Source organism: Mirounga angustirostris, unplaced genomic scaffold (genome assembly GCF_029215605.1).
Source record: "Mirounga angustirostris isolate CCGP_5_RB_7025 unplaced genomic scaffold, mMirAng1.0.hap1 SCAF_13, whole genome shotgun sequence".
In the NCBI taxonomy this organism is placed as follows: domain Eukaryota; kingdom Metazoa; phylum Chordata; class Mammalia; order Carnivora; family Phocidae; genus Mirounga; species Mirounga angustirostris.
Genome location: NW_026991721.1, coordinates 102,759,730 through 102,783,944, shown reverse-complemented (window position 1 = coordinate 102,783,944; position 24,215 = coordinate 102,759,730). Strand labels below are relative to the sequence as shown.

The window sequence follows — 24,215 nt, the reverse complement described above, 5'->3', positions numbered from 1 at the left end:
AGAACACAACAGGTGCCCAAGAAGCACTTGTTCCATGACTGAATCCCTAAGGTGGACAGAGAATTATTTTGAGATCTGCATCCTGGGGATCGCAGCTCATTGAATGAGTCCCTAACTCAGGCAAGTTTAGCACTTGATTATATTTAATTTAGTGGGTTTCTTTCTGGATTTTTTTTTCAAATATTTGTCTTATCTTTCCTTTAAATTTTTCGTTTATTTAGGATATGGGCCATGTCTTTTATTTTATGATCCAAAGTCCAGTGCTGGAACTCAACAAACACATGTTTGATTGAATTAAATCAAGAAATGTAGTGGAATATAGATACAGAATAAAAAAAAAAATTTTAATTGTAAGGGTTATCTCTGGGTGATAGGATAAGAAATGATTTGTATATTTTTACATGTTATAAAAACTTTCTACCATGAACATGTATTCTTATGATAATTTAAAATAATACATTAGAATACTACAAGGTCCTAGACATTAAAGTCAGTGAAAACCACTTCCATTAACCAAAATAAAATACATTCCTGAATTCCTCTAGCAAGTTCTCCATTAAAACATGGGGACCAGGCGCCTGGGTGGCTCAGTTGGTTAAGCGACTGCCTTCGGCTCAGGTCATGATCCTGGAGTCCCGGGATCGAGTCCCACATCGGGTTCCCTGCTCAGCAGGGAGTCTGCTTCTCTCTCTGACCCTCCCCACTCTCATGTGCTCTCTCTCAAATAAATAAATAAAATCTTTAAAAAAAAAAAAACGTGGGGACCACCAAAGACAGATAATGCTCACTTTTTAAAACAGATGCTTATAAAGATGACCCAGAAGGCCTAGCCCTCTCAGTAATCCAGAATTCTGTGTGTAAAATTCAAAAGCTGGAAAAACATTTCAGGGGAATATTAAAGTTGTTTCAAATAAGGTGAATGTTGGGTTTTTTTTTTTTTTTTTTTTAAGATTTTACTTATTTATTAGAGAGAGAGCACATACCAGCAGGGGAGAGGGACAGAAGGAGAGGAAGAAGCAGACTCCCTTCTGAGCAGGGAGCCCATTGTAGGGCTCTGTCCCAGGACCCTGAGATCATGACCTGAGCCAAAGGCAGACACTTAACCAACTGAGCCACCCAGGCACCCCAAAATAAGGTAAATGTTTTGACCCAAATGAAGGGCCATGAGACATAGGAGTCGATAAATGGCTGATCTCTATGCCAAGGTCTAGCCTGACTCCACCTCTGCCTATAAGTTTAAACCTGTATGCTCTGGACTGACCACAGGATGGATAAGACAGAAGACAGTTTCTATACGATCAGAGCTCGCCTCCCCTGAAGTCTTGATGGTGATCTGTGACCTACCAAAATCATTAAAGGCCATCAAATAGTTGCATTATATTTCTCTCTTTAGCCTCTGTCCTAGTCCTGTAGCACTCACTTAGGGGACGCGTGGAGATGTGCTTAATGTTTTCCGCCTGGCTGGACCCTTCATTTCTGGCTCCTGGATGCTCTTTGACTGAAGATCCCCTGGAATGTCTACAGCTGGCAGTGGAAATTTCCCTGTGACTTCCACTCTGAAGGTTAGAAGTGAATACCTGGAACCATGTAGGTTGGCTGTTTTCCCTGCATCCCTCTGACCTTAGCCCTGAGGCTCACTTACCTGTCCCCTCTCCTAGACTCTGAAGCCAGCCTAGATAGACCCTAAATCAAGGTGACTTTCCAACCCAGTCGCCCAGCTCCAGTGGTACAGTGACTCAGCAGCAAACATGCTCTGCTGAGAACCCTGTTCTCCCTGTAAACTGCAGCCCTAATTACGGGGCTATGTCTTCTCCTTTATTGTTGTGCTTAGTTGTTTGTGACAACTGTCTTGTTTTAATTTGTTTGTGATTGGTTGTTTTCCTTTTTTCCTTCTTTTCTCCCTTTATTATTATTTTTTTTAAACCAAGCCCCTCCCTTGTTCTGCTATTCCATAGTTGGCTCCTTGCCTTGTCCTTCTAAGTATTCTTCTAATGCCCCCATTCTTCTGAGATCTGAATTCTGCTTGGCCCATGCTTTCAGGAACCTGAACCCTGGTTCCCCTAGCCATATCAGTACTGCCCTCTAACAGATCAATGCCTAAATAGGCAGCCACAAGCTGGAGAGTCATGGGGACTGCTATGGTCCCCCCAGGACGGAGCCAAACCGAGTGTTGTCTACACGCTGGGCACCAAAGAACTGCGGATGCTTCAGGGAGCAGGGCGGAGCTCCCGCCTTCGTAGCACTTACAGTCTGATGTGGGGAGACACAATAAAACAAATAAATATAATTATCGGTGATGAGCATCATCTGCCCCGGGCCTCCTGCTGACTTTCTGTGCGGCCAGCGGCTTACATGGACTTCTCCTGTATCTGCTCGTGAGAGCTTCCCAGAACGTTCGCTTTAGGTAAAGCAGTCCCATCAAAAATTCTCATAGAATCTGAGCTTGGAGCCTTTGTCAATGAAGTTGTAAAAACACTGCCTAATCCCACTAAAGTTGGCTGGGAATCCTTTAGCAGTTTAGGGACCGCTCCTTCCACCTGACCATAGGTATCTTTCCCTTGCCTGGGAAGCCCCAGAGCGCACACATGCAACTCACAGGACTCCCGCAACTTCCTCTTCCTTGTGGCCGGGGAACCATTTCCAAAAATAGTATCTGCTTATTTATAAAATCAAATAGAAAGGGGGGACAGTAGCGCATGTCACAGGTAAATGTGGGCTTTAGAAATATGTTTTTGAATAGCTAATTCAAGTCCCTAATTTAAAAGTCAAAAAGCTAGGGCACCTGGCTGGCTCAGTCAGTAGATCATACAACTCTTGATCTCAGGGTTGGGGGTTCAAGCCCCACGTCTGGTGTCGAGATGGCTTAAAAAGAAAATCTAAAAAAATAATAATAATTAATTAAAATACAAAAGCTATAAATGGTTATAGAATAAAAAGTGAATGTCTTTTGCACTCTTCCTTCCTGATAATCGTTCAGTCCACCTGCCCAGGATAATCAGTATTACCAGTGTCTCGTGTATCCTTCCAGAGATAATACAGGGCACATATAAGCCCATGCAGAGCTTTTCTTTGTCTTTCACACACATGGTTGCATACTAGATACACTGGTATTTACCTGACTTCTTCAAGAACAATTCCATACACATAAAGCCACTTCACTCTCTATAATAGGTGAATGACATTCTAATGTATGCAGATACCACAATTTCTGTAGTTTCCTATTAATAGATATTTAGGTTTATTCCTTTTTTTTTTTTGCCTTTGCAAATAATGCTGCAATTAATATTCTCCTGAGAGCACCTTTTCACATAGGATGCACTCTAACCTGAAAATTCCATAACCCCCTCTCCAGCTAGCTTAGTGGTATACATTTGTAATTCTGTATACCGATTTCCTTTTATTTTTTATTTTTTAAAGATTTTATTTATTTATTCATGAGAGACAGAGAGAGAGAGAGAGGCAGAGGGAGAAGCAGGCTCCCCGCGGAGCAGGGAGCCCGATGCGGGACTCGATCCCAGGACCCTGGGATCATGACCTGAGCCGAAGGCAGACGCTTAACCGACTGAGCCACCCAGGCGTCCCCCGATTTCCTTTTAAAACAACAGATGCTTGCAGAGGTGATGAGGATGTTTTTGGTGTGCTTGAAATTCCATCTTAAAACAAAAAACCGTTTTACATTGCTGAGCAAGGTGAGCTACAATGAAACATATGGCCCTTGTGAAAACAGCCAAGCACCACTTTAGGAACATTTTTAAATTCCACACGAAGCGTTTATTGCTCTCAAAATTCCTATGTTGACCCCATGTAGTAAGTGAGGGCAGCCACACTGTCTGGTTCAGCTAGAAAACCAAGCACATGCCTGTATGACGCAGCACATTGAAAACCTTGCTGTTCTGCTCTCTGGTGACCTCCCACAAATGCTAGGGGGAGAAAAAAGAGTCATGCTGCTAATATGGACTCTTGTGGTAACTCATTGAAAGGAAGAAGTCCTGGGATTGGCCAACAGCACATATCTTGTGTCCTCTAGTTTCCTTTCCCTGAGAACTCAGCGTTAGAAAGCAACTCTAAGCAGTCACTGAAGGACATGAGCAAGGATGTGTTTTATCCCTCCGTGTCTGTCTTACACAGATCATGGGCTTAGGAAAAGGTTGTGTAGGGTAATGCTAGTAAGAAAACTTGACATTTCCTAGATGGTGGGAATTAACCAGCACTTCTCTGGAAGACATAAAAGAAACTGAATGAAAAATCATAGTAGTCATCTGGCTATGGGTGCGAAGGCTCGTCAACTGAAGGAAATCAAGTGCTGGCCGAAGAGCTGGAGATGAAGCACATAGAAGGGACTCTTGACTTTGTCTCAACTAAGGTAAGTGTTTTGGTAGAAATGGTGGAGGCAGGAGAAATAGTTCTCTCACATCCTCAAGTGTATCCTCTGGGTACACACATTTTCAATGAGGAAACACCCAAGGACACCACTAGGAGACCTCTGGGTAGAGTAGAAGCAGTTGCCAGGGGGGTTGTGCCACTTTTGAATCTGACGGTGACTTATGGGTCATCACTTCTGAAGTCTCCAAAGGTCTTAGAGAAGGTGGCTGGCCATTGGGAGGTCCCGGCTGAGGCAGCCAGGTGGGATGTGATGGCCATCTGAAACTCTTGCCTTTTGAGGTTCAAATGTGAATGTAGGTGTGAAGCAGTTTACCTGGGAGCTATATATTAGAGAGAAGTGCAGCTCTTGCAACCAATCTCTCTACCCTCCCCCCACCGCCCATCCCTGCCCCCAGCCCCAATCTATTCTTTTCAAAGCATTTGCTTTTAACTAGTGAGGCTGTTCCAGGGCTTTCCCTACTATGTAGCCACAAGCACTCAAATTCTTTAATTATGTGCAATTCAGAGTCACAATTCAAGGTCCAGCCTTGATTTTATAACTAAAATACAGATTGGTTGTCTCTCCGGAACTGGTAACAGCAAACGTGCCATTTGTGCCTAATGCCTATTTTGAAGTTTTATTGTCAGACATTCAAAATTTGATCTTCAGTTTCACCACCTGCAAAATGAGAAGTGGGATCAGATGAAATGATCTCCAAGTTTTCTCTCATCAGTCTTACGTTTTCTGAACTCCTTGGAATTTCTTTCCTGTTTATTCTCTTTTTCTTTTAAGTAAATACAACTTGGAGTCAAGAAAAGACGATTTCCCTAATGCTCGTTTGTCTCAGAGCCATAGAAGCATTTTATTTCCGTGACAGGTTTTCTTTCATTCTGGTTTACTTAAGATGAACACCCATGCTTGGTTATTACTATAACAGTGAACATTTAAAGTTTTCATACCATCTCAGTAACATAAAAGTCTCATTTACCCAACTCTTTGTCTTTTCTAGATAATACTATAAAACATTTCCACATGCATATCCCACCATTACCACAAATACATGCCTAAAACCAAACTATTCTAAACATTTGTTCAAAAAAGTAGTTCCTCTACCCCTAAACTTCCCCCTTTTTCTCCAGTTAGCATCACTATAGGTTTCATATTCACACTCGTGAAGTTATTTTGGACTTCTCCCCTTTTTAAGTCCATCTTCGTCAAGTGTATGCAATCACTCGGTGCTTTTCAGGTCCTTATATCTCACTAAACTGTCCCTTCCTCTCCTCCCTCGCTATTTACTTCAATAGTTCACGTCTGTTCCGCCATAATGGACGTCAGACATGTTTCCCTGTTCCAGTCCTTCCCCTTGCAAAACCATCCAGTAACCATCACAATATTAATTTTCCTAAAATAGGATGTTCTCCATGTCACCCTGCATTCAAAACCCTTCACAATTCCCCACTGTGTATAGGCTACACTGAGCTCAATCTCCCTCTCTCTCTCTCTGTCTCTGTCCCTGTCTCTCTCTCTCTCATTTGCAGGTCATCTTCTGTGTGTGTCTTCTCCACCACTTCAACTTAAGACAACTCTTCTGTCCTCTGAAACTTCATTGCGTTTATTACCCATGACACATACTTAACACTCCTCAGGTCTCTTCCTAGTTTGCTTTGAACTTTTGTACGTTTTTATCTCCCCAAATACATAGTAAGGTAACTGAAGGCAGTTACAGTATTGTAGTCACGTAATGGGGCCTGATGCTAGAGCAAGCCTGACTCTGTGCTCATCCATGCACTGTTACTTACTGACTGTAATCTTGGTCTGAGTTTTCTCATCTGTGAAATGGGAGTAGTGATAGATATTCAATACCTCACAGGGGTTTTGTGGGCATTAGATGAGAGAGCACATGCAAAGTGCTTAGAATGGTAAGCATTCACACAATGTTGGCAATTACAATAATTATCCATGTCTCTTAGCTCCAAAGTACCTAATGTAGTGGCTTGGTCTATAACCACACTTAATCCATACTGAATGGAATTCGGTTGAGTCAATGAGGGAACTAAGGTAGACTGTGTGGGTGATATATTGTGGACTAGGGGATCTCCTGGCATCACTAAAATCATGCCATAGATGCTGTAACTTATTGTCAGCCAGCCAGCCTCTTTTTAGGTTCCTTCCACTCCCTAATACTGCTCAAGAGATTTCTGAGGGTTTGGCTCAGTTAACAGGGGAGGATTTCCCAGAGCATCCCTCCCATCGTGCCAATGGAAACTGGCTGCAGAGAGCAGGTTGCCAGACATCCTAAGGGTCTTAAAGATGATACCAGAAAAGTGGACCAGAGAGCTCTCATGGCCCCAAGGAAGCCTACCAGTCTGCTATTTCACTTAATAGGGCCCAAGACTGGCCTGCTGAAGTGGAAAGCAGGCTCAGCAAGATGCACCCCTTTCATCTTCCAGTATTGAGAATGCCCATGGATACCAGCCAGCAGGATGCTCTCATCTGGGACCCCGTCATCAGTAGCAAAAGGGCTGCAAATATTGGCCAAAGAAGTGGGGACATCTGTGCTGCTCAACTGAGCCATAAAGGCAGACTTTTTTTTTTTTTTTTTCAATTTAAAAAATTTTTTTAGAGAACTGGAAACTATACAACTTTAGGCCCAGTCAGCATTATGGCTCTCACTACCACTAAGTAGCCCAAGCAAATTCAACAGATCCAGGCTTAAACCATATATGCTCTATTGAAAATAATTCAGAGAGGCAAGAAATAATTGTATTAAAGGTGAAAAGTTGCCACCAAAGGCATGAACTCTGGTCCAGTGAAACAAGTATGTACTTTGGAGGTAGACAGACCTGTATTCTTCATATTCAAACTGTGTCATTTCAGAAATTTTTTCTAACCTCCATTTGCTGAGGGATAAAGGGGTTTATAACACCTAGCTCACAGGGCTGTGGTGACACAAAAATGAGATAATGCATTTAAAGCAGGCCACCTAATGTGGTGGGGCACATGCTAGGGGCACAAGCCACATGAATTCCCTTCCCTTTCACTCCAAAAGCAGATGCATCCTGCCCAAGGCTAGGAGTGAGGCACCTGGTGATAAAGCGACAGGCAGGTGAATACGATTATTTGAACATTACTGAAACGTTGACCTAAATTGTACCGGGTGTTGGACAATTGAAAGAAGGGGAAAAAAAAAAAAAAAAAAAGCTCTCCGTTCTCGGTGCTTTTTACACTTGCAACTCAGCGCAGAGGGCTGTCCCCTCTCAACCTCTAGAAAGAGATCGGGGTTCATCCTGGGCTTGACCTCGATTTTGACATCTTGCCATTTGCAGTAAGGCCAGTTTCCTTGCCGAGAGGAGTCCTTCCCCTGGGTGAAATCCCAACAGCTCCATTTGTGTAAGTTCCCTTATTGGTCTTGCTCAGGGTGTGGTTTTTCCTCACTACAGAATATTGACAATAAGCCAACAGCCGCGGGAAACTCGCCCTGAGCAGGCAGCCTCTCGGTTCCCTAGGCCGCCCAGGGAATGGTCCGCGCTGTGGCCGAGCGGAGAGGCGCCCTCCCGGACGGGGCTGGGGGAGCGGGGGCCGCAGGCCGGGACCCCGCGCCGGGCAAGCGGGGCGCGGGGAGGAGGCGCGGGAGCGTCGGCGGAGCCCGACAGGTCCCAGCGGCTCCCCTCACCCCTTCTCCACGCCTCCCGGGTTTTCCCCTTGGCTCGGGGTTTCCTGTTTCAGTTCTCGGTCATCTCCAGCAGCAGGTGCTGGTTTGCCAACCTCGGCTCCCGAGGAGGCGAAGGAGGAGAGGCCAAGAGGGAAGGGGAGGAGGAAGCGGCGCGGCGCGGCGCGGCGGCGGCGGCGGCGGGCGGCCGAGGGGCGAGGCGGCCGGCGGGAGAGCCGCGTTCGCTCCGGCCCGCGGAGCAGCGGCGCGGGCGGCGGGCGAGCCGAGGCCCCGGCGGGCGGGCGGGCGGGCATGGGGGGGCCTCCCGCTCGCCCCGCGCCCTAGCGGCGGCCGCGGCGGCCCAGGGCGGAGGCGAGAGGCGGCGCCCGCCGCGGGGCCCCGGGGCCGCCCCGGCTTCCAGGGCATGTTGTGATGGCCGCTCGCAAGAGACCGCAAGTAGGTTGAGCAACAATTCCGCGTGCGCGCGCGGCCGGGCGCGAGTTGTGCAAGCCGGGGGAGGGGGCGCCGGGGCCGCGGCCCGCGGGGAGGGGAGGGCGGGCGCGCGGGCGCGCGGGCGCGGGCAGGGCCGGCCTGGCCGCCGTCGCTGCGGGCCCCGCCGCCGGCTCGCCGCTTCCTCGCGGGGCCGGCCATGCCGGGTAGCGGCCCCCAGGTTTGTCCCTCGGGCGGCGGGGGGGGCGGCCGCGGCTGCGCGGGGGGCGGGGGGCCCTGAGGGAGCCGCGCGAGGTGGCGGGGAGGGGGTAGGGCGGCGGGGCCGGAGGCCGCGCCCGAGCGCCTGGCGGACAGGCCGGGGGCCGGGGGCCGGCGCGGCGGCGCGGGGCGAGCTCCAGGCCCCGGGCGTGTCGGGGCCCCCGGGGCTCCGGCGGGGCCGAGCGGAGGGCCCGGCTCGCCGGGATCTCGGGCTGGCGGAGGCCGGCGACCCGGGCCCCGCGGCCTAGGGCAGCGGTCCGCTCCCGCCCGCCCCGGGGCACGGCCGCCGAAGATGGAGGCGAGCCCGGGCGCCCCGGACGGAAACGGACCCACAGCGCTGCCTCTGCGGCTCCGGACGCCGCGCGCTCGCGGGGTGAGGCATCCTCGGCGGCTGGCGTCCAGCCCGAGCCACTGGCGGACCCCGGCGGAAAGCCCTCTCGCGTCCTCGTCGCGCCCGCGCCCGCGCCCCGCGCCCCGCGCCCCGCGCCCCGCAGGTCGGGCGCGCTCCCCGTTTTCGCTCCGCGTTCGTGGTGGATCGGCTGCTGCTGCCCATTTTCAGCCCCCTACACCGACGTGTTCCACATCGAACTTGGAGACGCGAGCCCCGCCGTCCCTCCCGAAACTGTCTCCCCCTTCACCCCTGAAAATCCTCCAGAAGCAGCCTTCGCTCCCAAGTCCTGATTACTCTCGCTGGGAGTCTTGCCATTTGGGTGACCGTTAACAATACTGGTCTGTGCTCTGTGTTTGGCGATAAAGAGATGAAATACGAACCCAGATTTAGGGAGAGTTTTCCTATTGGTTGCAGGACTCTTGGAGTATCCCCAGGCCGGTGAGGCGCTTATTGATTCAGATTTTTTTTTTTTTTTTAAACCATCTTAGAATAGTTCCAGAGACACTTGGGGCTAGTATATTTAGAAATTTGGCAAAGTTCATCAATTCTTTACTCATTTCCTCGTTTAATTTTTCTAGTGACTATCATAAACGGAAAGCAGTGGATATGTCTCAAACACTTTTTGGGCTTTTCCAAGAACCGCAAGAAGTCAGCACAGCATACTATATATATATATTTTTTAAGTCTTAATATATTTAGGTTGTAGAAGGTATGACTTCCATTTATTTAATCACTCACATATAAATTACTTTTAATAGCAGTTGCTTTAATGGTGTCATCCAGTGTCTTACTATAAACATATCTTCACCAAATATTTGTAAAATTATCTTACCATCTTACCCCTCTGTTCACTTGTTTTCTTCCAATTTGGCATTCTTTTTTTAAGTTACCTAAACCTGTCTATTTGAAGGTACCCTTAAATATCAGAATGATCTAGTAACTGTGCATCTATAATTCAAGATGTTTGAGTATTTTTACTTAGTTTAAGAATGGGTTTTACTTTCAAAGTACGTTTAAATTCTACCTCAAGCATCTATCTGGTCATCACTAAAGTACTCAAACATTACAAGCAAAGTAAAATGAACTTTTTAACGAAACAACAACAAAAAGGCCGGTATTTTTTAAACTGCATTTGATAATGAATGTCTAATGAAACTAGTTTATTATAATGGAAAATATTGAAGAATAGGAAACAGAAACTTGGAATGTTTGTATGCCGATGGGAGTTTTTATTAGTCACTTCCTTTTACTACATATTTGTTTTAATTACAAGACTAATAAAAACATCCTATTTTCTATCACTGGCTTCTCTAGAGCTATGTTTTCATGGATTACATTTGCCAAATTGGACCCCAGGTGCTTCATGGAAATTCTATTTTTAAAATATTTTCCTCATTCTACAACTGGGTTACCTTGTTTTCGTTCTAGCAGACCAGGATGGTTTTTACATTAATTTTAATTACTGTAACAGATGTGAAAGTGTTGCTATCATTTTATAACTTTTAATACCATTTTATGCCCTTTTATATCTTTTTATACTCTTTCTGGGCTTTTCACTGTTTTTGTAGACAAATTTGGAAGAATTCTCTCATGCTGATTTGGTAGCAGTTTTAAAGAAACGGATGTAAGATACTAAGAGACTGTTTTTATCCTTTTAATATTAGAATTTAGGATTGTAAACTAATCTGCAGTTGTTGCTTACTTGAGCCTGGTAAGCTTTTATTCCCTCAGCAGATAATTAATTTAGTATCGATCTAGGTGCTGCATAAGGCCCCTGACCTCTAAAAGAACAGAGATTATGAACAGATAGAACATAATGCTAGGTGAACTGTACTAAGTGGGACAAGCAAAGAATAAGAAATGCAGATACTGTAGTAGGGAAGGCTGCATGCCAGGTCTGAAAGGTAAGATGCAAGCTGGTAGAGCTGGATAGGAGTCATTTCCAAGGGAATTATGCCGTGAGTCAAGGAAAGCAGGGAGTGGGTGGGCCAGTGTGTCTGGAACATTAAGTAGGTGATAGGAGTAGTGAGTGATTGAAGTGGCAAACATGGTTTCGGGATATAGTTTTTATTGGAAAGAGAAATACTGAGAGAAGGTCAGGGAATCACAAAAATGTATTAAATCAGGTTTCCAAATTTAAAATGAAGTAAAACCAAGTTAAAAATACTAAGATTCTGGGGTTTCATCTCAAATCTACCAAATGTTGTTTAAAAAAAAAGAAAAACTTGTATTTTTAAGTGCTAACATTCCTCATGGACCTACAACGTAGAAAATCTCATGACTTCACAAGGCTTGGATTTTAAGATTTACCAAAAAACATGTTCTAATTATTACTGCTGTTTCCCTAGTGACAGTTCAGAGAAATGATGAATTGAGAAGATGATTTTTGTACTCTATTTCATCCCAGAATATGTCTCCAGGATCTTGAAAAAGAAAACTTTATAGGATTCTTGAGCTATTTAAATCAGATAGCATGTGAAAAGTACACCCTGTCTGGCACGTAGTAATTTTGGTACTTGATGGCATAAAGATGACTTTCAGATCTGTAATGTGGAGGTTATCAGGTCCCTATCTTTTCTACAGTTTTTATGGCTGACATAATGATAGCTGTTATATACTGGGCACTGAGATGCCAGGCACCATGCTCATGCACTGCTTTTATTACCCTTGTTCTGTAGAGGAGGAAACCCAGACACAGGAGTTTAAATAGCTTTAAGTTCCACATCTAGAAAGTTGCAGAAGGGAGTGTCTGACTTTAAAAGCCATGCCCTTACCCATCGGGCAGGTCTGCCTCCCTGTGATTCAGTTTTTACTTTGTTCCCTAAAAAGCGTGTCCTTGTGTGTACGTATGTTGACACACATCATTTGGAAATTAGGAGATGCGTGATAATTAGCGTTATGGGTCTGGAAGACAAGAGAGGTATGTTAACCTTTTCTCAACAAAGTACTCCAGTGACAGGACAACATGAAATCCTGTCTGACCAAATTGTTGGAAGGCAAGGACCTTGTCTTTTCAGCAGGTTGCTTAGGTCCATAAGAAGATAAGCCTGAAGATAGTTTTAGTGTGGTATGCCATATGTTTAAACAGCAATGTAGTTCTACTAAAGGGAACTTTTTTTTTGTGGCGGAAACCTCAAAGGTTTTTTATGAGTAGTGGCTTTTATTGATTTTTCCAACATTTATCTCCAACTGTAGTAATGTAATGTACTTAATTGTGGAACTCTTAGAAAAGGTAGAGAAATGTAAACAATTTTTAAAACCCCTGTAACCCCGAGATAACTAACAACGTTTTGATGGATTTCTCTCTTTAATTTTTCTATACATTGGCAAAGGATTGTTTCACTTGCTTAAAATAGAAGATAATCCCCCCTAAAGGATAGTGTACATTGTTCTATATCACAACACTGACAGTAATTCTTAATGCTCCGTGAACTAGCCCACAAGCAGATGTCTGAAAATACAAAGTGTTCTGCCTTTAAGATAATTATCAAATCCCTAAGGGTGGATAGGGAAAAAGTAGAAAAATCCCAAGGTTGTGCTGTTTGCCGGGAACATTTTCCCCTAATCCCCTTTACCTTTTGCCTGGCTCACATCACATTGTTGAGGCCTCAACTTAGACCTTACTTAGTTTACTCTTGTACTTTTAAGATTGGTAACAGTAGATAACACTTAATTGTGCCCGTCATTGTTCTAGGTGCCATACCTGTATTAATGCGTGTAATGCTTACCACCTCCTTATTCATGGGAGTTTATCAAACAATAGATCTTTTTCTTGTATAGTTAGAATGATACTGTTTACAGAGCCTTGCATCCCACATTTCTATCCTCAGTTAGCATACACTAAGGATTTTCTCATGATATTAAAAATATTTCAGGACAGGACGCCTGGGTGGCTCAGTTGGTGGAGTGTCCAACTCTTGATTTCAGTTCAGATCATGAGCTCAGGGTTCTGGGACCGAGCCCTGGGTCAGGTTCTGCGCTCAATGGGGAGTCTGCTTGAGATTCTCTCCCTCTGCCCCTTCCCCGGCTTGCGCCCTCTCTCTCTCTGTCTCTCTAAAATAAATCTTTGAAATATTTTTTCTTTATTTTTTATTTTTTTAAGTATTTTCTTCCTAAGAACATGTCACTTTATTTAATCATTATTCTATTTCAGTTAGACATCTGTTTTTTCCCCAATATTTTAATATCATAATACATTAGTTGAATATCCCAGTAAGAAAAAAAATGTTTTCTGCATCTGTGTTCTTAAGATTCATAGAAGTCATGATCAAAGAGAATGAGCTTTACGGTTTTTGATGGCCAAAAGGCCTTCCAGAAAAGTTGTGTGGATATGTACACCTATTAGCAAAAAGCGAGAGACATCTGTGCTTTGCTTACATTATCTGATACAGTTTTGCAACAATTCTGTATGATTTATACTGTTGTTTTGCCTGTCTTCCAGGTGATGGAACTGATGCCTAGTGATGTTAATTAACTTGGCCAAGGTTATCGAGATTTCTGGTTTATCTTAAACTAAAGAGCAATACTTATTATGCTTTTTTTTTGAAGATGGCGGGGGCAGCAGGACCTAATGATTTACATTGATTTATATCAATGAATTTTTTGGTCTTTTCTCCTTGCTGTTAGCTGTTCCTTGCTGATGTTGTCATCCTATGTGTGAATGCACTGTTGACTTCTTAAATTTTTGACAGTTTGTTAGATGAACATTAATATCTAATTTTAATGCTGACTTCTTTCTTCTTATACTTTAAATTGTTAAAGTAGTACAAGTTGATTAAGAAAAAGCAAAGAGAAAATGAAAGCCACCTGGAATCTCCTTACCCAGAAATAACTAATGTAAATATTTGGATAAATACTCTCTCCTGTATTTTATTCCCATATGTATACTTTACAGAATTTTTACTTGGGTTTTTAAGTAAAAACACAAGCGTTTTATAGTCTCCCAGCTTCAGGCAAAATTATTTGCTTATTCCCTTGTGTTTTCAAAATACGATATATTTCCTCCCTGAGCCTTGACTATTTGGTGGTGGTGAACTGTTTTCTTCTTTATTTTCTGCTTTCTGTGTCTCTGCTCTCCATCTGTAAAACAGAAGATACTCCCCAGAGCATAGATTTGTCGTAAGGATTTACTGATAATACAAAAGCTTGGTAACAGTACCTTTACTATGCCTAGGATTTTTTTTTTTTTGGTCTTGTTTTAGGTTCCCTGAGGGCAGGGACTCGGTGGTCTACATTGTTGTCGACCAAATCTTGTATGACACTTGGCACATAGTAGACTCTTGATGAATGTGATTTATTGTTAAAGGCCACATAGTACTTAAAATGAATCTGCTAATGTGGGTAGGATGAACAAAAGCCTGTAGATGGCTGAGAGGTGGTCACAATATTTAATTCAGAGCAAATACCACAATTGGTAACCAAACTTTAAAAGCTTGCTTAGAATGTATGATGTGATTTTTTTTTTTTTTTTTTTTTTTAAGATTGTATGTATTTATTTGAGAGAGAACACAAGCAGGGGGAGCAGGAGAGGGAGAAGCAGGCTTCCCGCTGAGCAGGGAACCCGATGCGGGACTCGATCCCAGGACCCCAGGATCATGACCTGAGCCGAAGGCAGACGCTTAACCGACCTATCCACTTAGGTGCCCTAGAATGTGTAATGCGATTTCTTGAGGGGCCATACACATTTGCCTCCTAAAAATACATTTAACCTTATCTATCCCACTTAGCAGGGGAAGGATATTATAGAAGTGAATTTTCTAGAACGTATAAAGTCTTTCAAGTGCAGGACATTTCAACTATTTATTTTTCTTTGTTTTTCTTTGTTGTTGTTGTTGTTTTATGTAGGCTCCATTCCCGACATAGGGCTTGAACTCAGGACCCTCAGATTAAGAGTCATATGCTCTATGTACTGAGCCAGACAGCGCCCCATCTTAACTATTTTAAATGGAAAATTTTGCGTGTGAATTTTTATATTTTTCTACCTTCAAATAATAGGCAGCTTATAATGTCACTGGTTGTCAATATAATAATAGCTAACATTTATTGGGCACTAGCTCTATGTCAGGCACAGTATTAAGTGCTTTGCTTACATTATCTGATATAGTTTGCAACAATTCTGTATGATTTATACTGTTGTTTTGCCTGCCTTCCAGGTGATGGAACTGATGCCTAGTGATGTTAATTAACTTGGCCAAGGTTATCGAGATTTCTGGTTTATCTTAAACTAAAGAGCAATACTTATTATGCTTTTTTTTTTTTTAAGATGGCGGGGGCAGCAGGACCTAATGATTTACATTGATTTATATCAATGAATTTTTTGGTCTTTTCTCCTTGCTGTTAGCTGTTCCTTGCTGATGTTGTCACTCCTTCCTTCTAAGCTGCTGTGCACTGTGAAACTGAATGACAACAGCTAATATGTCTAAAATAAAAGTGTCTAGGCAGCGATTCAAGGTCTCTACGATGCTCAGGTAGTCTAGGTTGGAGAACTGAGAGATGAGGCTGCACAGGGAAAGCCAGCGGGAGCTCTGCAAGCAGGTGGATGGGGATTTGCACCTCCGCTGTGCCCCTTCCTGCCTGTGACCTGAGGCAAGCCTCAGTTTCTCTTTGACTTCTCACCCATCACACACTGTGTACTTTTGCAGGGTTGTTTTTACCGAATCAAGATAATGAGTGTAGAAGTGCCTGGCGCATGGGAGGCGCTCGATGTTATTATAAAATGAGTTAGCGGTATCCACTGATCTGATTGGACAGAGGCTTTGTCTGTTTTGCTTTTCTGTCTACTTATTCAGAGGCTCTAATTCGTGTCCTGAGTAATTGGGATTACCAGATATAAAAATTCTGTGAGATCAAGTTTATTGTTATTGCTTTTAATATGTCCGTTTATATTGTAGATTTTTCCAAAGGGCTTTCAAATCTATCACTTCATGTTTTTTAGGGTGAAGCTAAAATTAGTTTTTGTTCTTCGTTCTTAGTCATCTGTACTCATTTACTATTCAAAATTATGTGGGCTTATTTTTATCCTTATTCTGTGACTTAGTCTGTTTCAGATCTTGGCTTTTACTTTATAAGCTGATTTTTATTGTATACTCACAGGGAGCCGGTTTCCCATATAGTTGAGGCTTTCTCCTTGTTGTCGACTTAGACATTTTTTGTTTTACCTTTGCGTTGTCATTTTTGTTAATTGCCTCACTGGGATGGTGATCTTATGTATTAGATACTTTCTGGAATTTTGCTGTAATTTTAAATGATTGGTACAGATTTTAAAGGCTTAAGATGTGCAGTAAATCATCTATTTTGATAAACTAGGTATTATTTCTGTTGTTGCTGAGATAGAAAAGTACCTTAAGCAACATAAAAGTCATGGGCATAAAAGTATGTTAAAATTGGCAATAACGTGCATAGGGAAAAAAACAGTTTTAAGTGGGGGAAATGTTTTCTAAACTACATTTCTATAATTATGACTACTTCATTTTATCTTTTAAAATTAAATTTTGAGTTTACTTAATACATTCACTTTATCACATTTTTAGAATCCAGAAAACATCGAAAATGATACTGAAAATCATCTATAATTCTCACCTAGAGATCGTTTTGGTATCAGTGTTTTCATTTTTAAAATCTTCTAGTCAATATAAACACATCCTTTTTTTTTTTTTTTTTAAGATTTTATTTATTTATTTGACAGAGAGAGAGATAGCGAGAGCAGGAACACAAGCAGGGGGAGTGGGAGAGGGAGAAGCAGGCCTCCCGCCGAGCAGGGAGCCCGATGCGGGGCTCAATCCCAGGACTCCGGGATCATGACCTGAGCCGAAGGCAGACGCTTAACAACTGAGCCACCCAGGCGCCCCTAAACACATCCTTTAAAAAATGTGTACGCATATGTAGTTTTATTTATGGCTCTTCATTCAGTATGTTTTCCTGTGTCATTAAATATCCTTTAAAGTGCTTATTTTTAATTGGCTGAATGGCATTCATCGTATTCAACTCCTGCAATTTAATCAAGTTCATATCGTTGAATATTTAGAGTGTGACCAGTCTTTTTTATTGTTATAAACAACAGTGTGATAAGTGTCCATGTATATTGATCATTTTACACATTGATTCTATTTTTTTTTAATTTTATTTATTTATTTGAGTGAGAGAGAATGAGAGTTAGCACAAGAGGGAAGAGGGTCAGAGGGAGAAGCAGACGCCCCGCTGAGCAGGGAGCCGGACGTGGGACTCGATCCCGGGACTCCAGGATCATGACCTGGGCCGAAGGCAGTCGCTCAACCAACTGAGCCACCCAGGCGCCCCACATTGATTCTATTTTTAACAAATTCCTAGATATGGTCATGAAAATTGCTTTCTAGAAAAGTTACACCAATTTATATTCTTATTGACACTGCATGAGTTGAGTCCATTCTTTGCACCTGTCGCATTTTCCCACACGGCCTATCTTTGTTAATTTGATAGACAAGATTGGGCATAACAGTGCTAAGAAGCTCATTCTGTAGAGTCAGACTAAGTTTGAGTTCCTTTTCTGACACTTACTGGCTATGTAATCTTGGACAGTTTTCTTATAATTCCCCTAAGCCTCAGTTTTTTTGTAAAACTGTGATAGTAGGACCAGTAATCATGGTACCATCATCTAATATTATGGGGTGGAGATTAACAGGTGATGTGTATTGAAGCATAAGTCCTTGAGAGATGCTAGCTACCATTATTTATTATGAGTGAGATTTCCCCTTATTAATATTCTGTGATTTGGTATACCTATATTTTATACCCGGTCATAGCTGGTATAAAGGAAAGTTACTCATTTTTAAGTAACCATCTAGCTACCTTACTGAACTCTTTTATGTACTGTTAAATTGTAGGACTTAGTTCCATCACCTTTTCAGTTGAGTCTGTTGATTTTCAGAATGGTAATGTAATAATTGATGTAATAATTTGTGATGTAATAATTCAATTTTTTTCAATATTTCAATTCTTTTTTCTTTCTTACTGCATTAGTTGAAGTTAGAGAACAGTGTTGATTGATAGTAGGCACTTGGGCTTATTTCTGATTTTAATGGGACTTCCTTTCTGGTATTTCACTTTTTGAATGTCAGTGGCTATTGTTTTCTTTTTTTTTTTTTTAAGATTTTATTTATTTATTTGACAGAGACACAGTGAGAGAGGGAACACAAGCAGGGGGAATGGGAGAGGGAGAAGCAGGCTTCCCGCGGAGCAAGGAGCCCAATGCGGGGCTCAATCCCAGGACCCCAGGATCATGACCTGAGCCGAAGGCAGACGCTTAACGACTGAGCCACCCAGGCGCCCCGGCTGTTGTTTTCATACATAGCTGTCCCCTACATACACACACACACACACACACACACACTCACACACATATTCCAGCAAATAACTACAAAAGTTAAATGTGAGAAACTTGGAAATAGATTTATATCTTATGGGAGGATTCCATTAAAGTTTTAAATCCCTAAGTATCTTTTAGGCACATCTTCAAAAATATTTTTTAGTGTTTAATTCATATTCTCTTCCTTTTTAATTGAGCGTGCAGTCAGTTTAAATAAATCTTAAATTTCAGCAAGGCTGAACTATTACTGCTTTCAGTGTACTTAATGATTCTGTCCTTGTCTCAGTGATATACACTTCAAGACCTATTCTTTTCACTATTGCCCACTGTTACATCATATTTGTAAAATATGAGTAAAAGTAAATGAAACAATTTTTACTCCTGGAATAGAACTTTTTATTCAAATGAAATCTTAGAAGCAGGGTCCCAGTGTCCTCCATATTCAGCCTCGTAGGTATTTTTCAGAGCACTGTTTGAAAACTACTTCCCCTCAGAAAAGATTCAAATAATTTAGAAATCCCCAAAATGACAGTGCTACTAAACCTGAAGTTTTCAGTGGTTAGCAGGAAAACCACCTTGTGATGTCGTGAGGTTTTTATTAGATAGATTTTGTACTGAAGTTCTAATTTAGCATGTTTAAAAAGATGACCAAGTATGGCAATATGTGCTACATGAAAATAGGGTATTCACAAATCTAGGTAGTCTCTTTCTATCATCAGGTTCCTGAAATTTTGGTCCTGGAGCCTCTTCTTTTTTCTAGTCTTCCATCCATCCATTATTGTATTTTAAAATACCATCATCATGCCAATGACAACCAACGTTCTCTCTCTCTTCTGTGCGGCTGCCTTGGGACAGCCCCATTTGTCTAGCTATTGGTATCTGAAATGAAAATTATCTAGAACAATTTTTATCCTTCCAAATCTGTGTCTTTCCAAGCCTTCCCCACTTCAGTAAGTGTTATCTTCTTCTCAGCTGTTCAAATCAAAAATCTAGAAGTTCTTGATTGCTCTATCATTCCTCTTCCATAACCAATCCAGTTCATGAGCCTTTAATTAATACATGGAGTGAATTGAATTAACAAGAGTGCTGGGTGGCTCAGTCGGTTAAGCATCTGCCTTCGGCTCAGGTCATGATCTCGGGGTCCGGGATCGAGCCCCGCGTCGGGCTCCCTGCTCAGTGGGGAGTCTGCTCCCTCTCTCCTCCCCCTGGACCCCACTCATTATCTGTCTCTCTCTCTCTCTCTCAAATAAATAAAATCTTTAAAAAAAAGAAGTTGTTCAATATTAGAAATATCTATTATCATAGACTAAAAACCACCTGGTTAATGTGTATTATTACAATTTGAATACACTACGTAATTTACCTTTCTTATTTGTAGAGCTCTTGTGGATAGTGTAAGTAAGGTTAGGCATATATTTGGTTAGTTCTGTGCCGTCTTTGTTAGGTTTCGTCAACAGAATTATGTAGCCTCTTAAGCCACTGACATGCTTTCCATGTTCTTCAGTGCCCTGAAATAATCTAAGTGAAGCTGGGTGCTTTGGGGTTTTGCTAGAACACACCCATTGAACCTACAGGTATAGCATCCTTTATCAGGAATGGAATAGAGGATATAAATCTTGCACAGTTTTATTTCTTCCATGGTATCGACACTTGTAAACTTTTCTTAAGTCAGCTTTAATTATGGATTCTTAATTTATTGGCATGAAGATTTATGGGGAGAATCCTTTCCATTTTATTGAACTTTACATTTGTCTTGTTATGTATTTGCAGAACTCCCCACCTCTTGGTCTCAGTTTTAGGATATTCATCGTTCATTCGTGCATTCAGAACCAGCTCCTCATTTTATTAACCAGTTCTACTTTTTCTTTTTTGCTTCCTGGTTTATTTATTCCTGCTTTAAATTTTATTCCTTTGTTCACCTTTATTTGGTTTGCTTGCTCATTTTAACCTTTCCAATATTAAATTCAGTCATACCATTAATTTTTCTTTGAGTATCAGTTTGGCCACATCCCCTAGATTATAATTTTATTTTTTATTTTTCTTTAGCTATGCAGTTCTTTGGGAGAGAGTTTTAATTTATAGATAATTGGTTTTTAAAACTTGTTTTTGGCTATCTGCTGCTAACTACTCTCTGTGTATCATGGCCAGAGTATATTTCCATTCTCTAGGTTTGGGTTTTTACTAAATGCCTTGAAAAAAGGTGGTCTAGTGCAAATGTCCACCTGTTTCTGAACTTTGAAGTCAGGCAGTGTTGTGGTGAAGTACTCTGTATTTGAGATAAGGGTCATTTTTATTAACACTGCTGTTGCCTAAATTCATATAAACCCTAGAGTTTGATGCCATCATCATCATTTAAGGCCTATGGATGAGAGAAGTAAATCTAATGCTTTGGATTGTCGGGGCTTTCCGTCATCTTTGTGTAAGGATAGGATGGTGTTAACTTTCAAAATAAGCTGATTTCCCGGTTTGTTTTAGAAGTATTTGAGTTCCTTAAATGGGGCTTCTCTGCTCCTGGATCTGCACACCTCTGGGCCTGGTGTGTTCCCCTCCTGTGTGTTTGCTAGGACATCCTGGGGGTGGGAGTTGAGCCAGTGGCTGTGGTTTCTCCATGGTCCTCGCTGTGCTCTTTATCAGTTGAATAGTGCGACAGGGAGCATCTTCCGAATCCTCCCCACCGTCCCCCTCAAGATTGTAAAGCTTTGGAAATAAAAATTATCTTTTCTTTCCTGACCTGTTTATGGATGGGATGAATGAACTGGCCAAGAGGAAAGGCAGAATCATAGAAATTACTCCACATTCTTAAATACGGGGAATGGTGGCAATTCTAGTGATTCCTGTGAGAAAGTTAACAAATTACTCTTCTTTTCTGGAGGAGAACAAAATGCTTCAAATGACTGCCTTTTTATTTCCCTGGTAAGCTCCCTACTGTTCCGTGTTCTCTGGGGTCTTCTGATTGCATTGAAGAGAGAGCCGCTGCTTGGTCCCAATGTCCGCACAGAGACTAGATTCAGAGTACAGGGAGCATGTTTAGAGTATGATTTTGAAGAAACACTAGGAATCCGCTTGTAAGGGAAAATGTCACAAAATCGCTGTTGTGACTTGGGTTGAGGTAGGAAGTTCTAGTGCTGGCCTGCGTGGCTGGGAAGCAGGTGCCAGGTTGGCAAGTGCCGCTTAGCCTCGAGACCGCCCCGTGCTGCGAGAGCACCTGAGTGAAGCCATGGCAGGTGGAGAAACACTTTGGAGCTCCGGGGTGACAGCCAGAAGCCAGAATGCCGGTTTGGCAAGTGTGCTGCTGGGTGCTGAGTCCTGGGCCTGAGCATCCCTCCGAATAGCAGGTAGATCCAAAGTGTTTACTTCCCACCTTGGTAGCAAACGAGCGCTTCAGTTTTATGTGCATTTCAGTAGATTTGAGTACTTACGTGTTGATCAGCACCTCCTCTAAGCAGGACAGTTCCACCTGGATTTACATTTGAACAAAATCCTGAACTAATTTTCTTCCCACTGTGATAGCCTCTCACTCTGCTTTTTGTATGATCACTGAAAAAATAATCAGCACTGGAAATACAATAAGAAGATTATTTATTTATCTTAGACATACTGGTTCCAAAGTTGCCAAAGCTGTGCTTTCCAGTAAAGTAACTCTTTGTTTACCAAACGAAGTAGGTTAGGAATCTCTCCTAAGAGTGGGAAACGGAGTAGGTCAGTCCTCTCTGTACCCCCTTTTCTCTGTGCACATGCACATGGCATACACACACACACACACACACACACACACACCAGCGCAGAGGAGGAAAGGTGCAGGGACAAGGAAGGAGGTCCAGGGCCCAGCAGTATGCTAAGACTCCTATATTTAGTAGTCTTTCATCAGTTTCTTTATCTAGGTAGCCATTTGGTGTAACAAGCTGTCCTAATAATATTCATTGCACCTTTACCCCTTCCTCAAGAATCTTTCACACTCAGATGTTTAATAATTATTTTAATCACATAAGCATCCCAGTACGCTCACTGATCTTTCTTTGGGAGTTTTGATTTTGGGTGGAGGGAGTCTGGAAGGAGCTATGAGAGGAGTCTTTAGAGTGGATTACTAAATGGCAGCGCTAAGCCTGTAGGTATCTCCAGGGCTGGGACAAAAGATTGATGATGGATCAGAAGAGAAGGTGGGAGAGCAAAGAAAACGACTCCCCCTGCCCCCCTCCACCGACCCCTGTTTCCTGCCAGAGATGCTTTTCCTGACTTCTGGTCCTGACTCCTGGCATTCCTGGCCCCCTGGGTCGCATAGAGGCAGGGAAGGCGTGCAGAGTTGGGGTGATTTTAACAGACTTACACTCAGTTCGTTCATAGACAGATGTGCACACCTTTTCTCTGCCCCACCGAATCCATTCTCCTGGCTTACACTTCTTAAAAAACAACCTTATCCTTCCCTAACACACCCCCCACCCCAATCATCTTTATTTTACATCTTTCCTGTCTAACTTATTAAAAGAAAACATGAGCTATCCTTTCCTCTTCCTCACACACTTGCTCCAGAGCTGGGACTTGTCACCTGCATTTTGTGGTTCCCCAGAGGACCTGTGGGTAGAACGGGGGCCTTTTGTGATGTCGGACAGGGAAAAAACTTACATCTTTATATTCCTGTCCTCATTGAAGTTGAGCATTTCCCTCAATTATGAATGTAATAAATCCAGTATCAATAACAGCCTGTATGACTTTATCACCTGCAGAAATCATAAATGTTTTCCTGTCGTGTCACAGTTGAAGTAAATACTCCAAAATACCATTTTCAGTTTTAGCTACTTCAAAATCATGGTAGTTATTAGAGCGGCTCCTTTATCTTGTTCTTTTCCTGTGTTCATAAAAAAAAAATATGTCACTAAATTCACAATTTTTACTTATCTCGATGACTATATTTTACTGTATTAGGCTTCTTTGTAATGCCGTCTGTGTTTTTATTTTACATATTTAACAGCATTACTTTGGAATGAGGTCTGTAGCCTTCAGGAGCCCAAGAAGAGGGTGTATGGTCCAGAAACTTGGTTGAGAACATCTGCTGTCCATCCCTCTCTTCATCTCACTGAGATAGCTCCCTCCGGGGCCACTGGATGCCTTTACCCAATGTCTTCTTCTCGATCATTTTGCAGTGTATTTGTGTCATTTGATGCCATCAATTTCTTTAATACTTTTAAAAATATTTTTATTCTACTTCTTTATCTTTTGTCTGGATCCATTGGCTTTATCTTAGATAATATATCCTATTTGTTTCCTTTTTTTTTTCCCATTATAACTTTAGATACCAGTCACTTTTTGTTTGAACTATTAAATACCTTCCTAATGCATCTTTTGGTTTCTTGCCCCTCCTCCCAAACTAATGCAGCTGGAGTTATCATCCTAAAATGTAGTTAGAAACACGTCATTGGCATTGCCAGAAACTCTTGGGGGTTTCCCATTACCTTTCTAAAATGTGGGTAGAAATATGCCATTACCTTTTTAAAATTTTAATTCCAGGGTAGTTAACATACAGTGTAATATTGTTTCCGGTGTACAATATAGTGATTCAACACTTGCATCCGTCACCCGGGGCTCATCACAACACGTGCCCTCCTTCATCCCCATCACCTGCTTCACCCCTCCCCCTACCCAGCTCCCCTCTGGTGACCAGCAGTGTGTTCTCTAGAGTTCAGAGTCTGTTTCTTGGTTTGTCTCTCCTTTTTCCCTTTGTTTTGATTCTTAGATTCCACAGAAGAGTGAAATCATACAGTTTTGTCTT

The 24,215-nt window shown here is 42.5% G+C and overlaps 1 protein-coding gene across 5 annotated transcripts in view; it reads left to right on the top strand.

The window, feature by feature from the left end:
* Positions 1–8,303: 8,303 nt before the first annotated feature.
* ZC3H12C (zinc finger CCCH-type containing 12C) overlaps positions 8,304–24,215 on the top strand; it is a 74,188-nt gene continuing 58,276 nt past the window's right edge. For 2 of the 5 annotated variants that reach the window (XM_064577486.1, XM_064577485.1), the window contains exon 1: positions 8,834–9,549. Coding sequence is in view for 2 of the 5 variants with exons in the window: in XM_045895092.3 (XP_045751048.1) it covers positions 8,445–8,468 (24 nt within the window). In the remaining 3 variants the exon portion in view is untranslated. Of the gene's footprint in view, positions 8,469–8,583; positions 8,683–8,833; positions 9,550–24,215 lie in introns of those variants that run through there. The other 3 variants (XM_045895092.3, XM_054512317.2, XM_054512316.2) reach the window with 3 other exon arrangements.